The sequence below is a fragment of the Sparus aurata genome, chromosome 9, assembly GCF_900880675.1.
Source record: "Sparus aurata chromosome 9, fSpaAur1.1, whole genome shotgun sequence".
Classification (NCBI taxonomy): Eukaryota; Metazoa; Chordata; class Actinopteri; order Spariformes; family Sparidae; genus Sparus; species Sparus aurata.
Window position 1 is genome coordinate 3,930,320 of NC_044195.1, and position 20,417 is coordinate 3,950,736.

The window sequence follows — 20,417 nt, forward strand, 5'->3', positions numbered from 1 at the left end:
TTGAATGCGCCTAATGGCAGCAGCCTGCGGGAAGGTGGGGCTGGACGGTTCAGCCACAATACCGTAGTAGGATCCGCGTGCCGGCCGTCTCTGGGCAACACAGAGTCCAACTACCTCGCGGACTTTTCTTCAAGCTCTCTCCTGATGTGCCCAAGTCTCTGTGTATCTGGTTCTGTCCTGGAGCTCCCTAGCTTCGGTCTCTATATGCGTATGGAGTGTGGTTCTAGTACCGGGGCGCCGAGCACGGAGCATTAGCCACATTTAGCACAAACAACAACAACAAACAACATAAAACTTACCATAATTGGTCAGTCACCCGCTGGACAAACTAATTTTGATTAAATCCAATGGTTCTGTTTCCCATCCCGGCACGGAGAAGGCTGCTCTGCCACTGCAGCCGTAGACGAGCTAACATCCATGCTACATCCATGCTAGCTGCCTCATCTATATGGAATTAGATTTGTGCCAAAAGACACAAACAAAACTTCTTAAATGTCAAACAAAAACAGGAATTTGAGAGAACATAAAACTAATTTCAAAAATAAAACTTAGAGCTGCAATCAAATAATTTGTCAAATAGTGTAAAATATTGGTCTTTTACTCTTCTAATAATGCATTATTTTGTTTACGGTTCCCTCTGCTGGTCTCTCTCCACTCAGACTTTTGCGCTGACTCTCAGCTTTGCGGTCTCTCTGCAGCTCTTTGACTTTTTGTTTGCAGTTTTGGCACAAACCTCTCAGGTGGGCGGGCCTTTTCAGCAGAGCGTCCCCATTGGCTAATTAGTTGTTGACTGACACAGCTCAGTACCTATGTGCAGATAGCTAGCGCGCTAAATGAACCAGGCTTTAAAACGGAGAGAAGAAGAGATGACGACGACGACAACGACACTGAAGAACAATATATGTATGTCATAACTACTTACATTTCATTAGTTTTTCTTGTTGTGGGTTGTTACTGTTGTTCTTCATTGTCGTCGTCGTCATCTTCTTCTTCTCTCCGTTTTAAAGCCGGGGTCGTTTAGCGCTAGCTACCTACCCATAGGTACTGAGCTGTGTCAGTCAACAACTAATTAGCCAATGGGGACGCTCTGCTGAAAAGGCCCGCCCACCCGAGAGGTTTGTGCCAAAACTGCAAACAAAAAGTCAGGGAGCGCAAACGAGACAGAACTGCAGAGAGACCGCAAAGCTGAGAGTCGGCGCAAAGTCTGAGCGGAGAGAGACCAGCAGAGGGAACCGTAAACACAATAATGCATTATTAGAAGAGTAAAAGACCAATATTTTACACTATTTGACAAATTATTTGATTGCAAGTTCTAAGTTTTATTTTTGAAATTAGTTTTATGTTCTCTCAAATTCCTGTTTTTGTTTGACATTTAAGAAGTTTTGTTTGTTTCTTTTGGCACAAATCTAATTCCATACATCTACCCGTGACTAAGCCAACGTCGCGCTGCTGCACACCTGGTCAACAGGTGAACCAGCGGGTTCAACGTCTCCGCTTTTGTTCGTCCGACTTAGGAAGATTTTTGTCTTTTTCTTTGTGACATCCCGTTATGTTCAATCACAAGTAGCCTAGTTAGCATGTAGTGACAGTAGCAGTGGTTTGTGGTGCGTTAGGTGATGAAAAGACACCTGACCTCAGACCCGCCAAATGTTCACGGGCTGCCAGGCTTATAATACACAGGGGGAAACCCTGTACTGACAGCTTTAATAGCTTGTTCTGGAGGGTTAGGTTGCTTAGATTAAAGAGGAGGTGTGTGTTACTCAAAGAATGTCTTCCTCAATAAATTCTGTTTAATCCAGATGAATGAGAAATGAAATTATTGTTTTAATTTTGAGTTAGTTATATATTACTGATGATTTTGATATCTGTGTCGAACACATAAGGGATGTTAGCTTAGGTGTTGATTTGTCTTAAGTAGTACTGAGATGAGTACTATATTCATGTTGTGTGGAATAGATTTTGATCTTTTAATGTTATCTACTATATCCCATTGATGCCTGGTGTTGTAGGTAGTAGGATTTTGCCCAAAGATGTATCTATTTCTGCTGAGTTTTTTTCTCACTTCTATTTTTAATGGTTTGGGCTCCTGGTAGATATTGCTAGCTAAGTCTTTAATTCTGGATATGATTGATTTTTCTTTGTTGTGTTTAAGTTAATTTGACAGGTATCTTGCTTGATCTATCATTATGTTCTACATGATTAGTGAAGTCTTTGATGTTAAACGTTATGTTTCAACTTTTCCTTACAGTTAATTGTCTTCATGTACCCTCAGTCCTCATAGATAGAACTTTGTTGATTGTCTCATCATGCTTTTTTACTTTGTAATAAGCTTTTTTTTTTTTTTTTTTTTTTTTTAAATCCTGGCAACTGCTGCAGTGCCAACTGAGGTACAATTACCCCCAGATGGGAACCACTGCTTTAAGTGGACATATCACATGTAGCTGCATCCTCTAACCCTGAAATACAAAATTTAAACACAAGAAGAGTTGAAGACGAGTAAAAGATTTATTTCACTTTTATTTTCTTTCAATATCACCAGCTTTGTTTAAGGGATCAAACACATCAAATAACTGGTATACTAATTGATATAATAATGGTCACAGGTATAATTAAGGAGGCTCAAATGCACAGAAGGACAAGAGGGATCGAGAAGCAGTCAAAAGTCTGCAGAAACCAGAGGATCAGATAAATAACTATAATGTATGCTGATGGTGCTAGTACTGTGGTTTTGAAAGATAGACAGAGTCTGTTGGCTGTGTTTGTTCATTGTGCTATCATTTCTTATAGATATGGCCTGGTTGAGCACAAATCCAGTGCATGTGCTGGGGTGAAACAGGGGTAGGTCAAGGGAGAAAGGGCTGGAGGGCCAAAGGTCAGTTTACACAAAATGAGTTAAGCATTTAGAGACACGAGGGCACCACAACAAGGGGAGACAGATCACAGTGAAGCACTGCAATCACAATACAAAACACACACAGACCTGATATCACCGGAGACGAGCAGCTTGATCAACCTAATGGTCAGAGATCTATTGTTCACAGCTGATGCTGTGTTTATACACCCAGCTTTACCTGAGTCAAGTTTGTACTGAGTTTAGACCTCAGGTTATACAGAGAATGTCAAAAAATAAAAGAGGATTTGGACATGCTAAGAGGGACATAGTTGTTTTGCAGGTCCCTATTACATTGATGGATATTGATGACATATTAAACCAATGACCTGGTCCATCTGACATCTCACCTCCAGTGCAGATGGGAGAGGAGCAGAGTGTCAGAGTCACACAGGCACTTAAGAGAAATGACAAAAACACCACAACTTCCATTAAGGCACAACAGACAACTACACTCATGCACACATACCAGTCTTTGGGACAAGAACAGCACGATTCTCTCAGCGAGCATACCAAGCTGCACACACAGTACAATGCACCTCAAAAGAGACGTTCTAACAGAGAAACTCTTTCAGATTCACTCGTGTGTTGATTGGTTTTCTTCAAATCTGACCCCTACTCTGACAAATGATTGCTATTGTCAAAGTGTAAATCATCATGGATTGCTGCCAAAGAGCTTAAAGTGTGGCACACACTTAACAACTTGACAACTTGTATCTCCAAATGTCTGTATAATCTTTCTGAGAGTGATCCTTCATTTGTTTAACTGTTTTTCTTTAATCTATTTTAAGAAGAGGGGATTCCTTCAAAACTACAACTACTAACCCTTATTTGATTTGAACTAATTTGATTGAGTAAATAATACAATAATAATATAATAATTGTGTATTTAACACAATAAAGCATCAGATAAGTGCAATAATGTAAATACATTTATTCTAATACTCTAATGTTGGAGGCCTTTACAGAGAAACTGCACACTGGCTACATCTTTCCATGCTGAATGACAAATGGCTTCTTATAATAATGCACATATCAGGTTTGGATTTTCTTGGTTTGCTTGGTTAGCTAAAGTACCCTTTGTGTTAATCTAAATTATGAATGAGAGAAAGTACAAGTGCATATGTCAAAATTCTGATCATAATACAACAACAAATAGATTGTGTTATCTAGTCTGGAGAAAATACATTCAAATTATTCCATAACACTCACCAAAAGATAACCGCAAAGAGCAGCTTAGTTGCAGTTAATTACCCCGAATAATAAGTTTGTATTTTTGGATAGGGCCTCTCATGTTCTTACTTACTTTTCTTACTGTCACCAAATCCTATATAAACCAACAATTAACTATTCTGTCACTTAATACGCAAGTAAAACAGAGAGGCAGAGTCATTATTAGCATTTTTACTTAAAATAGATCTGTGGATTTAGTGTACTAGTAAATAAAAAATGAAATTGATTTGTCTTGATGCAGTGTGTCACTCTCTTCTTGGTTACTTGGTTAAGTCAACTCGTGTTTTTAAAAGAAATAGAATTGTTTTTTAAAATTTCAACTGCATATGGAGGTGTAGTTTAAATTGGTGTTAAATAACTTAAAATTTATTGAATAAAAAAATAATTTTGAGGGCTGGATTACTATATAGTTTCACATATGGCTGAGGGAAGGGATGTTTAAGACTCCTGCCTTAATACAAGCAGGATGGTGAATGTGGAGTTGACTCAACATAAACAACAGTGCTCCTGTTCATAATGACTGAAGGAAGGTTTCACCCATGCAACAGTGAGGCTTACTTAATAATGGAACCCTATGGCACAGAGTTATATGATTTATCAGCCTTAACCTACACAGACAGTACTTGACAAAAGGATCAGTTCGTTGCTTTGCTTGCTTCTGTCTTTTCATGGGATTTGTCGACAATGAGAAAAACAGCAAATATCACAACCCTTATCCCTAAAACTCCTCTGTGGATTTGTCACGGGCAGTGGCACAACTGATGTTGCTGGATCTCAACAAACAACTACAGCTGCTTGGCCAGAATAAATCAGCACCTAAAATCAGCAGAAGTAATTAGACACCACACACACATGCATTAACATAGACATACTTTGCACAACTGACCAACACATACTCACAAATGCATGATCACCAAAGCATGTGCGATGCACACGAACAAAGCTCATACACACACAGAAAGCATGATACATTAATAAACTAATATGTGTTTAAGAATGTGAATGTAATTGGCAATGTTATGGAATATTAACAGTGACATATATTTTTTTTCTTTTAAGAACTGATTCTGTATTTTTCCTTCATTGGTTTCACAATCTGAATCTCAGGTTTAGATTTTCTAGATTTGAACTGAAGTTACTTCTCCTTCACTCCTCTAAAAGTATCAATGAACTATCAATCAGTTATTATGTGTTTCACTCTCTCTTTCTTTTGTGACCAGACAGTGCACACAGAGTGATGGTGCATTAGTGATTTGTGTGAGAACAGTCTGTCTTACAGCAGGGTGTTTCTCAAAAACATCCAATACCCTATAATTTACTACTTTGTAGTCTGGGCCATAAAGTAGTGCACTAAAAGGATAACAGTACGGTGTCTATTGAGGCATGCCCCCTTAAGATGCAGAGGAGTGAGATGATTGGTGTGACCAGTTTAACTCCTGGGAAGGGGAAGGAGGCCCTTTTTGTAGGCCAACATGCCAGCTGCAGTGGCAGCAGACAGGAAGCTGGAGACTCCCATGAACTTGAGGAGACCACCGACTGAAGGCATATTTCTCTCCCAGAAGGTGGTGACAAACGGCAATGCTGGAACCTCCTATTGGAGGGGCAGAAGGCACAGGGGGATTTAGGTTAAATGTGTTCATCTTCTGACTTTCATTTAGCTAGAACATTACAAGAAAGATTTATCTCACCAAACACTGAGGTTCTGTCTGCCAGATCTGACTCTGGTGGATTTTACCCAGTACACACATAACCTGCAACAGAGTACATCATTTGTTCAGTCAGTACACTCACGTCAAGATTTAAGCATTTACTTAAAGAGGACAAGCATTTCAGTTTGGCAGTGTGATTATCTTTAGCTCACTCACTCCCTTAAAATCTCCTGAGGAGGCTGGGAATGTCCAAGGAGTAAAATTGCAGCCTGTAGAGCTGGAAAATGTTTACAACTTGAGGATATATTTTCATATGTATCTTTTCACCCAGCAGATTTGGTGAACCAAACTTCATGATTGTTATTTGTGACAAAGTAGTATGTGTCCCATTCATTCAATCGCAGAAAAATGACAGCTGTAGAAATCATTGGAACTGAGGACTGCTATAATATGCATTTTCTTCACAACTGTACGTATGTAAAGTTTTGACATGACTCTCTGTGGATCTCCTGGTTTCTGAATGAGCAGTGCTTTGAGGTTGTCTGTGCTCTGACCTCTCTGGCTGCTCTCTCTCCCGCCTGTACAGCCCCCTCCATGTAGCCACTCCATTCTGTGGCTGTCTCTGTGCCTGCAAAGTACAACCTGCCAACCGGCTCCCTTAGCACCCTGGGGAAAGGAAAAGAGAGAGTTAGAGCTGATCTGTAAGGTTTAAAGGTGGCCCTTAATCAAATATACTGCCATTAATCTGTAGTATTACAACTGAACTGAACAACTGAAACCAGCTGCAAATAACCAACAGCTTTTTACTACACAACAGTGTTTTGTGTGAATTAAGCCTTCAAGTGAAGATCAGCCGATTTAAAACACTTTAAACCCTCGATTTATTCCATTGCATTGGCTTTTGTCTTTACATCATCTAAGCCCCTCAGCTGCCAACTTCTGAAGACAGACAGGCAGTTTCATTTTCCAGCTGTATGAAAAATACAGCTTTGCCATGCATGTGTGTGTGTGTGTGTGTGTGTGTGTGTGTGTGTGTGTGTGTGTGTGTGTGTGTGTGTGTGTGTGTGTGTGTGTGTGCATGCACACGTGTACATGAATGACTCACTTGCCATACTGGGTGAGGATTCCTGGAGGGAAATAGGCTGTGTAGCAGCCTCCAGAGTACTCTTCTTCACACCAGTTCTTCTCCTCATAGTGCACCGGCTGACAGAGACACAAGGGGACACATGAATGGTTTAACTAGTGATGCAATTCCACTGCAGCTGTGTGACTACATGTTAGCTTGTATAAACTCACATGCAGGGCCTCTTCCGTGCCCAACACTCTGGAGTAAATATCACAGATCCTCTTCAACCTAAATACAGAGAGACAACAATTTGGATTAAACTGATCCTGCAGCTTGTGTGAGTTTATTGATCTAACGTACTGTCTTCACCATAGTTTTACCTCTCCTCTTTGGTGAGTTCTGATAGCTTTCTGCACTTGCGGGCAAGGATGAATCTGGAGGAGAGAAAAGAAAAATATTATCTACTAGATAGAAAATATATCATGAGTAGAGCCTGAGTAGAGTCACATTCTATATTTTCCTGACTGCCATCAAATCCCATGAAACAACCCAAACCAACAATGAACAGATTGTACTAAAATGTACTGTGTTACAGTATTGGTCAGGATCTATCATTAATTAATGTTCTTGTCCTTTTGTACATCTGTATGCAGTTCATATTGAGTCATAGTTTTTGTTGTGCTATTTTAGGGAATTACCGAGGCCTATTTAGGAATGAAACTATATGTTTTTTAGTCATTTTTAAATGTGTGTGTCTTCAGTAGGAGCCACAGGGGTATTAGGGCTGAGAGCCACTGATATTACAAAAGACAATCAGAAAACAGTATGAGAATGGACAAACACAGTGTTGGTTTTGATCTTTTCTTGGGACTTGTTGACAAAGCCCTTGGTTTTAAATGAGATAATCACACATGGGTGCATGTGTACACATATTTTGGGACATCATATTATCTATCTTTATCAAATTTTGCAGAGTGCTGCATTCACCCCATAATGGCAGGTACAGCCCCATCAGGCTTGGTATCATCCAGTGTCAGGCTGATGGGAGCGCCCTCCTCCTCAATTACCATACTGCCACAGTAACCTAGTGACACACACCATGAGCACTATTGTAAAAATAGAATAGTGTACAAGTAAAAAAGGTCAAAAACAACAGCATTCCCTCTCTGTCTTTCCCGCTTCCTCTGTACCCTTTTTCCTCCAGAAATTCTCTTTGTAGTAGACCATGCACTTGATGACAGAGCCCATGGGGACGCGGTGGATCAGCTGGTTCCTCAGTGGTGGAAGCTCAGGGTTAAAATGCATCTTCAGATTCAGACCAGGCGGGGTGGCCACAATAACATACTTGGCCTAAGATAACGGCACACACAAAAAAGCAAACACAAATGAAACAGGACAGTGTGAGCTGCATCTCATCGCACATGCAGCAGCTTGCCAAAAAACCAGTAGATGGCAGCAAAGAACACTAGTGCAAACTGCAATTCATGATCCAGGTTGTGTTAATGAAATGTTATGTTGTTAACATCTATTTCTCATCCCTAAGGGCATGTTCTATTACAACTACATGTTTCATTACGCAGTGCACAATAACATGCATGTGTTTTTTTTATTTATAAATAATTCCAAATATAACAATGATAACAAATATGGGTAATATCAACTATGGCTGTAGTGCTGGAAGAAGTACCAAGATTATTTGCACCACTTATTAAGTACCAATACAGCAATGTAAAAGTACTCCATTATAAGTAAAAGTCCTTCATTTAACAATAAAAAAGATTCACCAGTTTCATAACTGTATTAGTATTATTAATTATATCAGGTATGTCATAATATATCAGGAAAAATGTCAGAAGTAAAAATACTTTCGTCGCTGTACATTACTATTATTTATAAGATGGGTAAATAGCCAAAACTAATGCAACAATGCAGGGTTAATGTTTTCAGTAGATTACATACAGTTTGGTAGATAGTCCCCTCAAAAGGAGTCAAACACTACGTCTGAGCTGTCAGACAATGTATGTGAGAGGAAAAGGGAGGAACTACATTTAGGACCACCATTTGTTTTTTCGTTTTCTCTAAGTAAAAGCTGTCTTTGTGATTTATTGGGTAATTTAACATATTTGGGGCTCAAACTGCTATCCAAATAAACTAAATCTGATAAATTTAGAGGGAATATTTTACTTTGGTGGAACTACCTACAACTTGTGAGAAATGCAACAAGAGACCCAAACATACTCTTTTGTGAGGAGTCGAAAGACAAGAAACTACTAACTGCAGCTTTCATCTGACAGCATTCATTAGCATTTGTTAGCATTTATCTAAATGTCATGGAGTAGAACGTACAAGATTTACCACTGGCATTTTGTGGAGTAGAAGTATAAAGTATATACATGAAATTAAAATAATAGCAAGTTAGGTAAAAGTACTTCAAAACAATGCTGACGTTACATACAGTACTTGAGTAATTGCATCTTGTTACTTTCCACCACACTATGGCATACTAATGTGATATGCTTACTGTGTAGGTCTGTTTGTCTACTGTCTCCACAACCACCATGTTTCCACTCTGGTCAATCCTGTAGACTGGAGACTGCAGCTTCACTCGGTCTCCAAGCTCCCTGGCCATGCACTCACTGATCTGACCAGAGCCGCCTACAAACTTCCTCTCCTGCAGAGGAGGATGGAGAAATCAATGGTAAGTCACCACTACTACCACCACCACAACAAACAAAGAGCGCAGATGCAGAAAGACTACACTGATCTAGTCCAGCTTTTTAAATCTCTCCCTGCAAAACAGACTACTACTCTGCCAAGGTAATAATACTAGGAGACAGACATATCTGTTGATTTATCCTGGTGTTACATACCAGTTATTCTCAGTCAATTCTCTTTCCTTCACTATGAAATTTCTACATCTTAAACCAAAGAGAGACTGTGTATGTAAAGCTCAGGTGAGCCACTGCTGAATAATGGAGAATATTGTGAGGGTGGAGAGGCAATAAGTACTGCCAAAGCTCTGATACATAAACTTAAATCAACAGTGACCTCTTCCATATGGTTAGTGTCGATGTCTCTCTATTTTCCCAGTTCACAAATACACTGTGTGTATTCCACTGTGGCATTTTGGATGAATTTGCCTGCCAGCTGCCACAAAATTCTGTGCTGAAACTAAATCACTCCTGGCGCTGAAATGGAGTGAGTCTCTGTTTTTCTTGTTTGGTGAAAGAGAAGTACATTACAGTTACTGTGAACATTCTACTGTGCCTCTATCTATAATACTACACAACTTACATAACCCTTTCCTTTAAACAAAATAACAGCTCAAATGACTGACCAGATGTTTATATTGTACACATACCCATGCATGCAACTGTAACAATTTTGCATGTTTTAAATTGGAAGGTCCAGCATATTGGAAGATGACAACAGAGCTGGTTACAGCATTGTCTGTTTACCTAAACACAATCCCATTCCTCAGTGGCTATGGCAACAGGGCCTCTTGGCTTTGGGGAGTACTGAGGCAGAATGTTTTCCCCAGCACTCCAAGAAAACAGCTTTTGTAAGGCTCATAATTATGCTACATTCATCAGAAGCAGACTAAGGTAAAAATAGTATGGCTGAAAGAGGAGAGTGAGGGATCTATTACTGATGCTTAGCCTCCTGTTTTGCATGAGTAAATGCCTCTCTGCTGGCTACATCAAGCTTAAGTTCACACCTCTTCTTGGCAAGCCTCATCTGTACATTTCCTCGAGTTGATTTGCAGAAAGCTTATACATGATACTGGGGTATTCTGTTTGTATTTAAGTGGGTATTAATTAGGAATAATTATTACCTCAACCTAGTTCCACTTTCTAATGTTTGTTTGTTGGTTGGTGGGTTGGTTTGTCTGCAGGGTTACACAAAAACTGCTGAATAGATTTGTTGTGTAACCCTGGATGAAGAATGGGTCTTGGCTCACAATAGACCTCTGATGGGAATCCAGGTTATTGGTTTTTAACATTTTCATTGATTTCTCAGGGAGTAATGCATGGATCAGGATTTAAGAAAGAAACTGTGTATTAAAATGACTGACATCTATGACAGAGTACATTTAAGTAAGTAGTTATAGGTGGTTTAAAATTTAGAGTGATCCAGGGCTATCAAGTTTGATATTGGACAAGGTTTGATTAGAGAATTTAAGGGGACAGTTGGGCCTTTGTTTGGGGTATGCATTGGACTGAGTGCCATTCTCGCTGTGTTGTGGTCTTTTTTTTCAAAAACTATATCTCACATTAATCTCTGATCTCGATTGGACTGATAAGCCTGGACTTTGCCCACTTAAATAAACAAGAAAACTCATATGTACAGGCAGCAGTGTTGGAGGTAATAATCACATTAAATTTGTAATGTGCAGGCATGTGACGTGTTACTGTTCCTAAATTCAGTAATCACATTGTAGTTATCAATTCAAAATGTCATGGTGTTACCTGGGTGGCATAATTTAACTGTGTAATGGCTGGACTAAAAAACACCCAACTTGACTTTACATGCACGCTCGCATCTCTTGACCACTCCTGATATCAATAAAAACTCAATACAGCAATGCTGAAAAGTACAGCCCTGGAGAAGCTCATGAGCCTCGGCAGCCTTCGACTACGAGGAGGAACAGACAGTTTGAGAGACTGGTTTGTGAGCAATCAACTGGTCTGACTGCGTCTAGCCTGGTACATGCAGTCTATATGCTATCTGAAGAGCATAAAAGAAAGATCTTGTGTAGGTCCTCCATAATAGGATTGGACATATGTATGGGCATATATAATGGTTGACTTTTTATTCTTAACTGTCAACTACATGTCAATGCATCTCAGACAACATTAACACTAATGTAATGGGTCAGTAACAAATAAGTGACAAAAAGTGAAATAACACATCACATCTTAAAAAGAGATGACAAATAATATGTAATACATTCCTTTATTGAGTAACGACTCCAACACTTACTGGTAGAAATACTGATACTGCATACACAAACATTCAAGTTCACCTACCTGTCCTCCATTTGTGGTGGAGAAGATCCTCATGGTTCCTCCACACTGTTTCACATACCAGAGGAACCACAGAGCCGACACCTCATGGGGCTCAGAGGTCACGTTCACGTTGACAAATAGTGTGGCGAACTGCCGGACAGTGCTTTAAGTGAGGGAGAGAGATAAAACAAACAGTTAGGACACATAGTGCAGTTTTATTTGTGTTAATGTACTGTATCTGTTTCTGTAATTATACACTACCAGTCAAAAGTTTGGACACACCTTCTCATTTAATGGTTTTACTTTATTTTCATGACTATTTACATTGTAGATTCTCACTGAAGGCATCAAAACTATGAATGAACACATATGGAATTATGTAGTAAACAAAAAAGTGTGAGCTAACTCTAAATATGTTTCATATTTTAGATTCATTAAAGAGGCCACCCTTTGCTTTGTTGACAGCGCTGTAAACTGTTCAGAGGAGACTGTGCAAGTCAGGCCTTTATGGTCAAATAGCTACTAAAAAAACACTACTAAGGAAAGCAGCAAGCAGAAGAGATTTGTTTGGGCCAAGAAACACAAGGAATGGACATTAGACCTATGGAAATCTGTGCTTTGGTCTGATGAGTCCAAATCTGAGATCTTTGGTTCTACACGCGGTGTCTTTGAGCGACGCAGAAAAAGTGAATGGATGGTCTCTACATGCATGTTTCCTACTGTGAATCATGGAGGAGGAGGTGTGATGGTGTGGGGCTGCTTTGCTGGTGGCACTGTTGGGGATTTATTCAAAATTGAAGGCACGCTGAACCAGCATGGCTACCACAGCATCCTGAAGCGACATGCCATCCTATCCAGTTCGCGTTTAGTTGGACCATCATTAATTTTTTTAACAGGACAATGACCCCAAACACACCTCCAGGCTGTGTAAGGGCGATTTGACCAAGAAGGAGAGTGATGGAGTGCTGCGCCAGATGACCTGGTCTCCAATAAAGGTGAAAATGGTAAAAAAATAAATCACTTCAAAAGAAATACAAGATTGGGCTGAGTTAAAGCTAGGGTTGGTAGGTTATTCAGATAAGCCTTTTTTGTTATATTTGTAGAAAATGTCTTAATATCTGTGCAGCAATCAATAAACCAATTGCTCTGAATTTCGGTCTAAATCTGTTGAAGGCATCTAAGAAGACTATCTAATCCTGAAAAGTGAGTGCTGATTTAACCCAGACCATGATTTTTCCTAGTATTATTTATTTTTATCTCCCAAAACTAATCAAGTAGTCTTGTTGCCTAAATCTGACCAAACTGTGACCGAAGAGTGGAAATGTTCTTTTAAATACCTTAAAACAATAAATACACTATGCCTAGTAAAAAGCCATTAAACAGAAATCAACAGATCAACCACAACTTCTGACCCACAAAAGTAATATGTGCCATCCACTTCTCACATAGACAGATACACAAATGATTTAAAAATATTGTGTACTTAGAGCACAGGCTAAGACAGAGCTAGCTGAAGTGTGTACTGTGTGTACGGTTGCATGTCCCTGCAAAACCACACCCATTCAGTTTATGGGGAGTCTTCTTAAGTTGCATACCTGCCTGCCTGCACACTCTGCCCTTTGGACGTGACTGAAACTTCCACATTTGCGAGTTCATGTCACAAGAAAGTGTAGCCAGAATCTGCCCATATATATATGATAGCATTACGGTTGTGAGTGACAATACCCATATTGTTGTTTGAGTTCATTATGATACTGTGTTTCCTTACATGTGAGTGAAACACGAGGTAGTTGGATACAGTTCGTGATGACAACTATGTGCTTAGCTCATACCACACAGCCCCTGAGCCAAAGGACAGACTGGCTGTGTCAGCAACATACTTATTGGGAAGCTAATCTTGTTAGCACAAAACATACAGCTACAGCAGTAGTGAGTAAGCTAACTGTTGCGATATAGCCTTTTCAGACTGAAGTACACTTGTGACGGCTATTTTGCTTGAATTTATATGGTTGTGAAGTTGTTGATTTCTGCATTTATCAGACTAAAAAGACTAAGAGAGCACTTTAAATGTAACGAACTAGCTCGTTACACATCTCCCAGCTGGCCTTTGAGAGGAACAGGACAGTCAGTCTTGTTGTAGCCAGGTGATGCAGTTTTTTAGTTTGACAAGTTTAGCTTGCTCTTGCTGGTTTCTACCATCTTACCAACCCAGCTTCAGGAGACCAGAAAAACATGCACAGTTGTTCTTAAAGGGATAGTTCGGGTTTTTTGAAGTGGGGTCATATAAAGTACATATCTATAGTCGATCTGTTTCCTACCGTAATCACCGATCAGCGCAGCTTCAGTTTGGAGAAGTAGAGAGCTGCTCCAGCTTTGTACTGCAGTGAACGGGGTCCACCAAAAAAGCGAAATTAACCACCTAAAACAAGGCTCACCTAAAAAACTTTACATCAGTTCAAGTGTACGTTGTATAGGTAAAATTCACACCGCTTTACATCGCCGTCAGACCGCGCTTTCTTTTGGCACTACATTTTCTCAACCGCAGAACCCCCGTATCCCTACGCATGAGCGCTAATGCGGAAGGATACGGAGAGTTAAGTTTCGTTTTTATCGAAAGTAAACCTCTCGTCCAGCAGCTGGGCCTCGCGCTGTATTCCGCCGCTCGCAGATCAGCTGTTGCCCAGTTACGCTAGTGCGTAGGGATATGGAGGTTCTGCGGTTGAGAAAATGTAGTGCCAAAAGAAAGCGCAATCTGACGGTGATGTAAAGCGGTGTGAATTTTACCTATACAACGTACACTTGAACTGATGTAAAAAAATTTAAGTGAGCCTTGTTTTAGGTGGTTAATTTCGCTTTTTCGCTGGACCCCGTTCACTGCAGTACAAAGCTGAGCATCTGGCTGGAACGGCTCTCTACTTCTCCAAACTGAGGCTGCGCTGATCGGTGGTTACGGTAGGAAACAGATCGACTATAGATATGTAATTTATATGACCCCACTTCAAAAAACCCAAACTATCCCTTTAATCTTGTTAAAGGAGAACTTCGGTCGATTTCAACATGCAGCTTTATCGCTCAAGCTACCCTTGACTAGCCAGTACCAAAAACGCGAACACTTACAGGGCTCCTTGAGTTAGCATTGACAGCTAACAGCATGGGGTCAGAACTTTACACTGTGTTTTAAGCATCTTAACATGCTCCAAATCTCACCCCAAAAGGTATGCAACATCAGCAGACACCTTAGCACACAGCACTGTAGCGTTTATGACTCACAATGAATAAAAAAGTGGTTAAAACAGTGTGTTTGTGCAAGCAGCTACATACCGTTTGTTGACATCTATGTCGTAGACCAAACTAGTCGATCCGTTGAGCGTGCACTTACTCCCTCACTGGCAGCGATGGAAACTTGAATTTTGCAGACAGAATCGTATTCCAGCATTTTCGTTTTTCTGTTCATAACGTACATGTTCATATTACAGCCTGCCATGAGCCATTAGCCTTACAATAGCCTGTTATGAGTCCATTCGCTCTGCACCGAGAGCTAGCTTGTTTGCTCATGCTAATGGTTCTTGCGGAGAGTCCGTGATGATCGAAGCTGTTTCCGAAATAGTCACGATGGAGAGCTTGTCTGATGTCGAAGTGGAAGACATCAATGACGAACCTTTTGAATTCGACGGTAGTCCATATTTGTTCATACCGGAGTATACAGATGAGGAGTTACTAGCACTAGAGAACGAGAGAGTGGAGAGAAAGGCGCAGAGAGCGGCAGAACAGGCAGAGGCGGCTTCACGGCCAAGGACATTGGCGACCTGGTTGTGCTCTTGTGGATGTTGTGTCCAAATGGATACAGAAGAGGAAAGCCTATGCTCTAAGGAATGGGACATCATACAGCCTACTGTGTCCCAGGGTAGCGCACAGTGTGTCACCCGCACAGAGTTCAAACGGAGTTTGCACGTCTATTTGAAGGACGACCAGCCACAACGGTGATGTTTTGGGGTCGTAGAGAGGCAAACGGTGGAAGCTTATATTCTTATATTTCTTCATTCTATTGCCACAATTGGGCATTGCACAAACTCGTACCATTTTCAGTAACTAGCGCTGCTTCGATCATCACGGACTCTCTGCTCTGCTCTCTGTAAGAACCATTAGCATGAGCAGACAAGCAACCCCCCGTGCAGAGCGAATAGACTCATAACAGGCTATTGTAAGGCTAATGGCTCATGACAGGCTGTAACATGAACATGTACGCTATGAACAGAAAAACGAAAATGCTGGAATACATTTCTGTCTGCAAAATTCAAGTTTCCGTCGCTGCCAGTGAGGGAGTAAGCGCACGCTCGACGGATCGACTAGTTTGGTCTACGACATGGATGTCAACAAACGGTATGTAGCTGCTTCCACAAACACACTGTTTTAACCACTTTTTTATTCACTGTGAGTCATAAACGCTACAGTGCTGTGTTCTTAGGTGTCTGCTCATGCTGCATACCTTTTGGGGTGAGATTTGGAGCATGTTAAGACCCTTAAAACACAGTGTAAAGTTCTGACCCCATGCTGTTAGCTGTCAATGCTAACTTTCCGTTCAAGTAGCTCTGTTAGGGGTGGACCAAAAGTGTTCGCGTTTTCGATACTGGCTAGTCAAGGGTAGTTTGAGCGATAAAGCTGCATTTTGAAATTGACCGAAGTTCTCCTTTAAGGAGGAAAAGTAATATACTATCCACTATTCTCTGCTACCTGGTCCAGCAGATTTTTTCAAAGAGCTCCCTCATGGACATCTTGTCCCACTCCTCAGCATGGGGAGCTTTCCAGGGAGCCTCTCTAGGAATCTGAAATACAGACGGAGGATGAGCAAGTCACTAACATTTGGCAAAGATGAGATACAAAGAGTGTAAAGTAAAAGCAAACAACAGGGTTATTCCTGCTTTACCTCCTTGCCCATGTCGTCCATTGTCCTCCACAGGTTGTTGAAGTCCAACAGGACAAAGGGGTTCCACATGGGAGGAAAGGAGCCTTTGAATGGGTAAGACTTTCCCTGTTGGATACACATCATCATCATCATCATCATCATCATCATCGTCATCAACAAAATCTTCTGTTGATTGTCAGTTGCCAACATATAGAAATGTTACTTTTCATTAGTGGTTGCAGTGTATACGTTCCCTTGCTCACTTTGTATGCATCTGGTGGTGTGTCTCATTTTACATACAAAACAGTAAAGTCTGTCCACTCAGTTACACACTGTTGAAAACAAATGCCTGTTGATTGCAGAGTTTGGCTGCCATGGTACTGGTTACTCCTCAGTTCCTTACTGTATACAAAGCAGTTTATAAGGCAGGTGTCTAGATATGTAACATGGCCATCTTAGCCATACAGAGTTGTTCATTCTGAAAATTAATATCTTCTGTGTACTTTTGTGGTCTAAATGTCTAAAAGCCATCCAGAGATGTTCACAACATGGTAATGATACATTTAGAGGCAAGCTCAAACTTTGGTGAACTTTAAGAGGGTTAAAAGTGTCTCAAAGTGAGAAATTTGTCTTTGAAAACCCACATTACTGAACCTCTAGCTGACCTCCAGTATGCTTAGTCAGAGTCTACACAGTGGATTTACAGAGAGTACATTGATATATTGCCAGTTGTTCTATATTTTATAACTGATTAAAAGATTCAGAGTCATCAAGTGATAAGAGTGTCCACATTCCATTTGTTGGACTTTTGCTCCAATTCTCAACCACACAGGCAGTCAATCAAGTCTCATTGTCTAAAAAAACAAACACATTTCCTAATTTTCTTCTCTTTTTCACATGGTCTCTATGTGTCACTCCATTTATCCTTGTGGGGTGGGACTCAGATGTAATGATGTAATGTAGGTACATTTCAAGAGAGGGATGTATGTGAGTCCCTCTCTGTCCTGCATTACTATGTAAGCTAGGTAATAAACATTCTCAAATGACAGCTAAAGATTACAATAAAATATGGATTTGTGAACATTTCAAGCCACAACAGGCCGTGCAGTTACAGAACCGTGATTCATTTTTGGTCAGGCCTGCCTGATTTTACAGTTTGATTTTAGTTTCATGAGCAGTGTCTCTATAGATTCTGTTTCCAACACATTTGTTTCGGTCTGAGAAGCTAGCACTGTAGTGCAATATCTTGTGGCTGTGGTGTTGTATCTTTAACCTACATGTCTTGAATTATAGTCACTGAAAACATTCTAATACTACATTTGTTTCAAGTTTCAAGCTTGTCAAGGTTTTTATTGGTAAACTGATAAATTCATCAGCTTGACCTCAAACCTAGTCTCTTGTGTGGGTACAGCTTTACAAACTCAGCAATACATCATAAATTATATATATACATATATATGTATATAAATGTATATATATATATATACACACACGTAACACACTTCAAGGTCGAGGCCACACTATATAATCAAATAACCTCAACTCACAGGCAGAAACATACAGAGAGAGAAGATTAGGTGTTTCCAATCATACAGTGTCACTGCTGTGCAGAGAACTGTCCATCGCTGTGTAACAACAGGTCTGTCACCATGGTGACGCTGGCCAAGTGAATACATAAGGAGCAGTGCAGTGGAGGGGAGGGGCAGAGAATGCACAGCAGCATCTGTTTTCACATCAGTGAGCAGTGAGTCAGCCTCACTCAAAGGAGAAAGTATAAACTGACTGCTACATGGAGACACAGGTCCTGTATTGCAGAAAGGAAGGTATTATACAGTAGAGTCTATAAAATAAACATATCTCTTTCCCTTACAGAACCACTACAACCACTGGTTCTTTTTTGACTTGTAAACAAACATCTATTTGCTACATTTTCACTTTAACTCCTGACCATATACTGTGTTGACCTTAAGGGTCCAGTGTAGGATTAAGCAGCATCTTGCAGTGAGGTTGCAGATTGAAACCAACTGAACACTCCTACCCTATGGTGGCTGCTAAAAACATGAAAGGCTCTTTCTAGAACCAGTGTTTGGCTTGTCCACTGTAGAAACATGGCTGTGTAACATCAGCTGTGTAATATCTACTGTCTGTGGCTCCACCCAGTGGCTGTAATTTGATTTGCAAGAATCCACCACTCCCGGATCAACACAACCAATCAGAGCCAAGGGGAGTGTTATATGTTTCATTCTATCTTTTAACCACAAGGCTATGGTGGCGGTGGTTACAGTAATACTCGCAATAGGGCATATCACCGGACAACGTTGCAGTCAAGCTGCGTAGCTTGTTTGTAAATCTAGCTTGTTAGCTTGTATGCTAACTCCAGTGTTTAGCTTTGACTTTATGGCTAATGGTTAGCAGTGGTTACAAGGGCGAAACTCGAGAAAACCTAATTAGAGAAAAATGTATTCAAGTTTGTGGTTTAAGACGATTTAAAAAAATTAAAATCGATTTCTTCTTTAACTTACTCTGCCGCTGCTCCCCATGGTAGTTCATAGTGGGCTCCCCCCATTGACTTTCCACAGAGAAACAAACACAACAACATGGCAGCAAGCCAAGAGTTTGTTCCTAAAAAGGCACTGTCTCGTCAGTAGTATGGTTCTGTAGCGTCAGACTTCGAACAAACCACGGTCCACTGCAAAGTTTGTTTAAAGGCTGTTGTGACTAAAGACAGTGGCCGACCCATTTATTTCAGCATCTCAAACAGACGCATGCATCACAGTGGGACACTTGTTGTTCACTACGAGATGTACAAGACATCGGAAGCCCACAGATACCCTCTATAAAGCAGCCAACATTAGCGGAATCATTTAATCATGTGTCCCGTATGAGAAGAAAGGAGCTCAATTGACAGTTTTTACAGATGCAGTAATGTTGCATATTGCTAAAGATGTGTTGCCCGTATATACAGTGGAAAGGCCAGAGGTTCATCCACATGCTGAAAACTTTCTAACCTAGGTGCAACGGGGCATGTCTGAAGCCAGGGGTAGGAGACAGGCTCGTCTTGGCCAAAAATGTGTAAAATTGACAGCAAGCACACACCTCATGTCCTGTATATCTACCAACATTTCATGTTTACTATGCAATGAATGCAGATGTTTAATTTAGTTTACATATCTTCAGGGATACAAAATACTGTTATGTAAGTTATGTTCACACTTTATCAATCTCAATATGAAAACTGATCTGTTTTTATAAAAACATGCAATCTGACACGTTAAATTTATATTTACAAAAGCATTTTATCAAAAAGGGACACATTTTTTTCAAGTGAGTTCGAAGGTGCACTGGTTAAAATGGCAGGGCAATTTTGTTTACAATAAAAAGAACTTAAATAAAAGCAATGCTTTTAATAATTTCTTTGTCATTTGTAGTTAGTTTTTAAGAAGAAAATCGAGTTTGGTGTAAAAAAAATCAGTGATTCAATTTTTAGGCTGTATCGCCCAGCCATACTTCCCCATCACCAAACAGCAGACGCACAAAGTTAGCATCTAGCAGCTAAAGAGTCAGATATATTCCTCAAGAGTTGGGGGAGACCAAAATCAGTCTAAAATGAGTTTGAATGCTGGATTTACATCCATCATTATACCAGAAATACAGCTCCGACCACACT

At 40.3% G+C, this 20,417-nt stretch overlaps 1 protein-coding gene across 1 annotated transcript in view; it reads right to left on the bottom strand.

Moving 5' to 3' along the window:
* Positions 1 to 2,486: 2,486 nt before the first annotated feature.
* mao (monoamine oxidase) overlaps positions 2,487 to 20,417 on the bottom strand; it is a 64,264-nt gene continuing 46,333 nt past the window's right edge. The window contains exons 4-15 of the mRNA XM_030428568.1: positions 16,772 to 16,876; positions 16,579 to 16,670; positions 11,869 to 12,010; positions 9,360 to 9,509; positions 8,029 to 8,188; positions 7,826 to 7,922; positions 7,219 to 7,272; positions 7,069 to 7,126; positions 6,878 to 6,975; positions 6,327 to 6,438; positions 5,812 to 5,874; positions 2,487 to 5,714 (exon numbers count right to left, since the gene is read on the bottom strand). Coding sequence (XP_030284428.1) covers positions 5,553 to 5,714; positions 5,812 to 5,874; positions 6,327 to 6,438; positions 6,878 to 6,975; positions 7,069 to 7,126; positions 7,219 to 7,272; positions 7,826 to 7,922; positions 8,029 to 8,188; positions 9,360 to 9,509; positions 11,869 to 12,010; positions 16,579 to 16,670; positions 16,772 to 16,876 — 1,293 coding nt within the window. The 3' untranslated portion in view covers positions 2,487 to 5,552. The remainder of the gene's footprint in view (positions 5,715 to 5,811; positions 5,875 to 6,326; positions 6,439 to 6,877; positions 6,976 to 7,068; positions 7,127 to 7,218; positions 7,273 to 7,825; positions 7,923 to 8,028; positions 8,189 to 9,359; positions 9,510 to 11,868; positions 12,011 to 16,578; positions 16,671 to 16,771; positions 16,877 to 20,417) is intronic.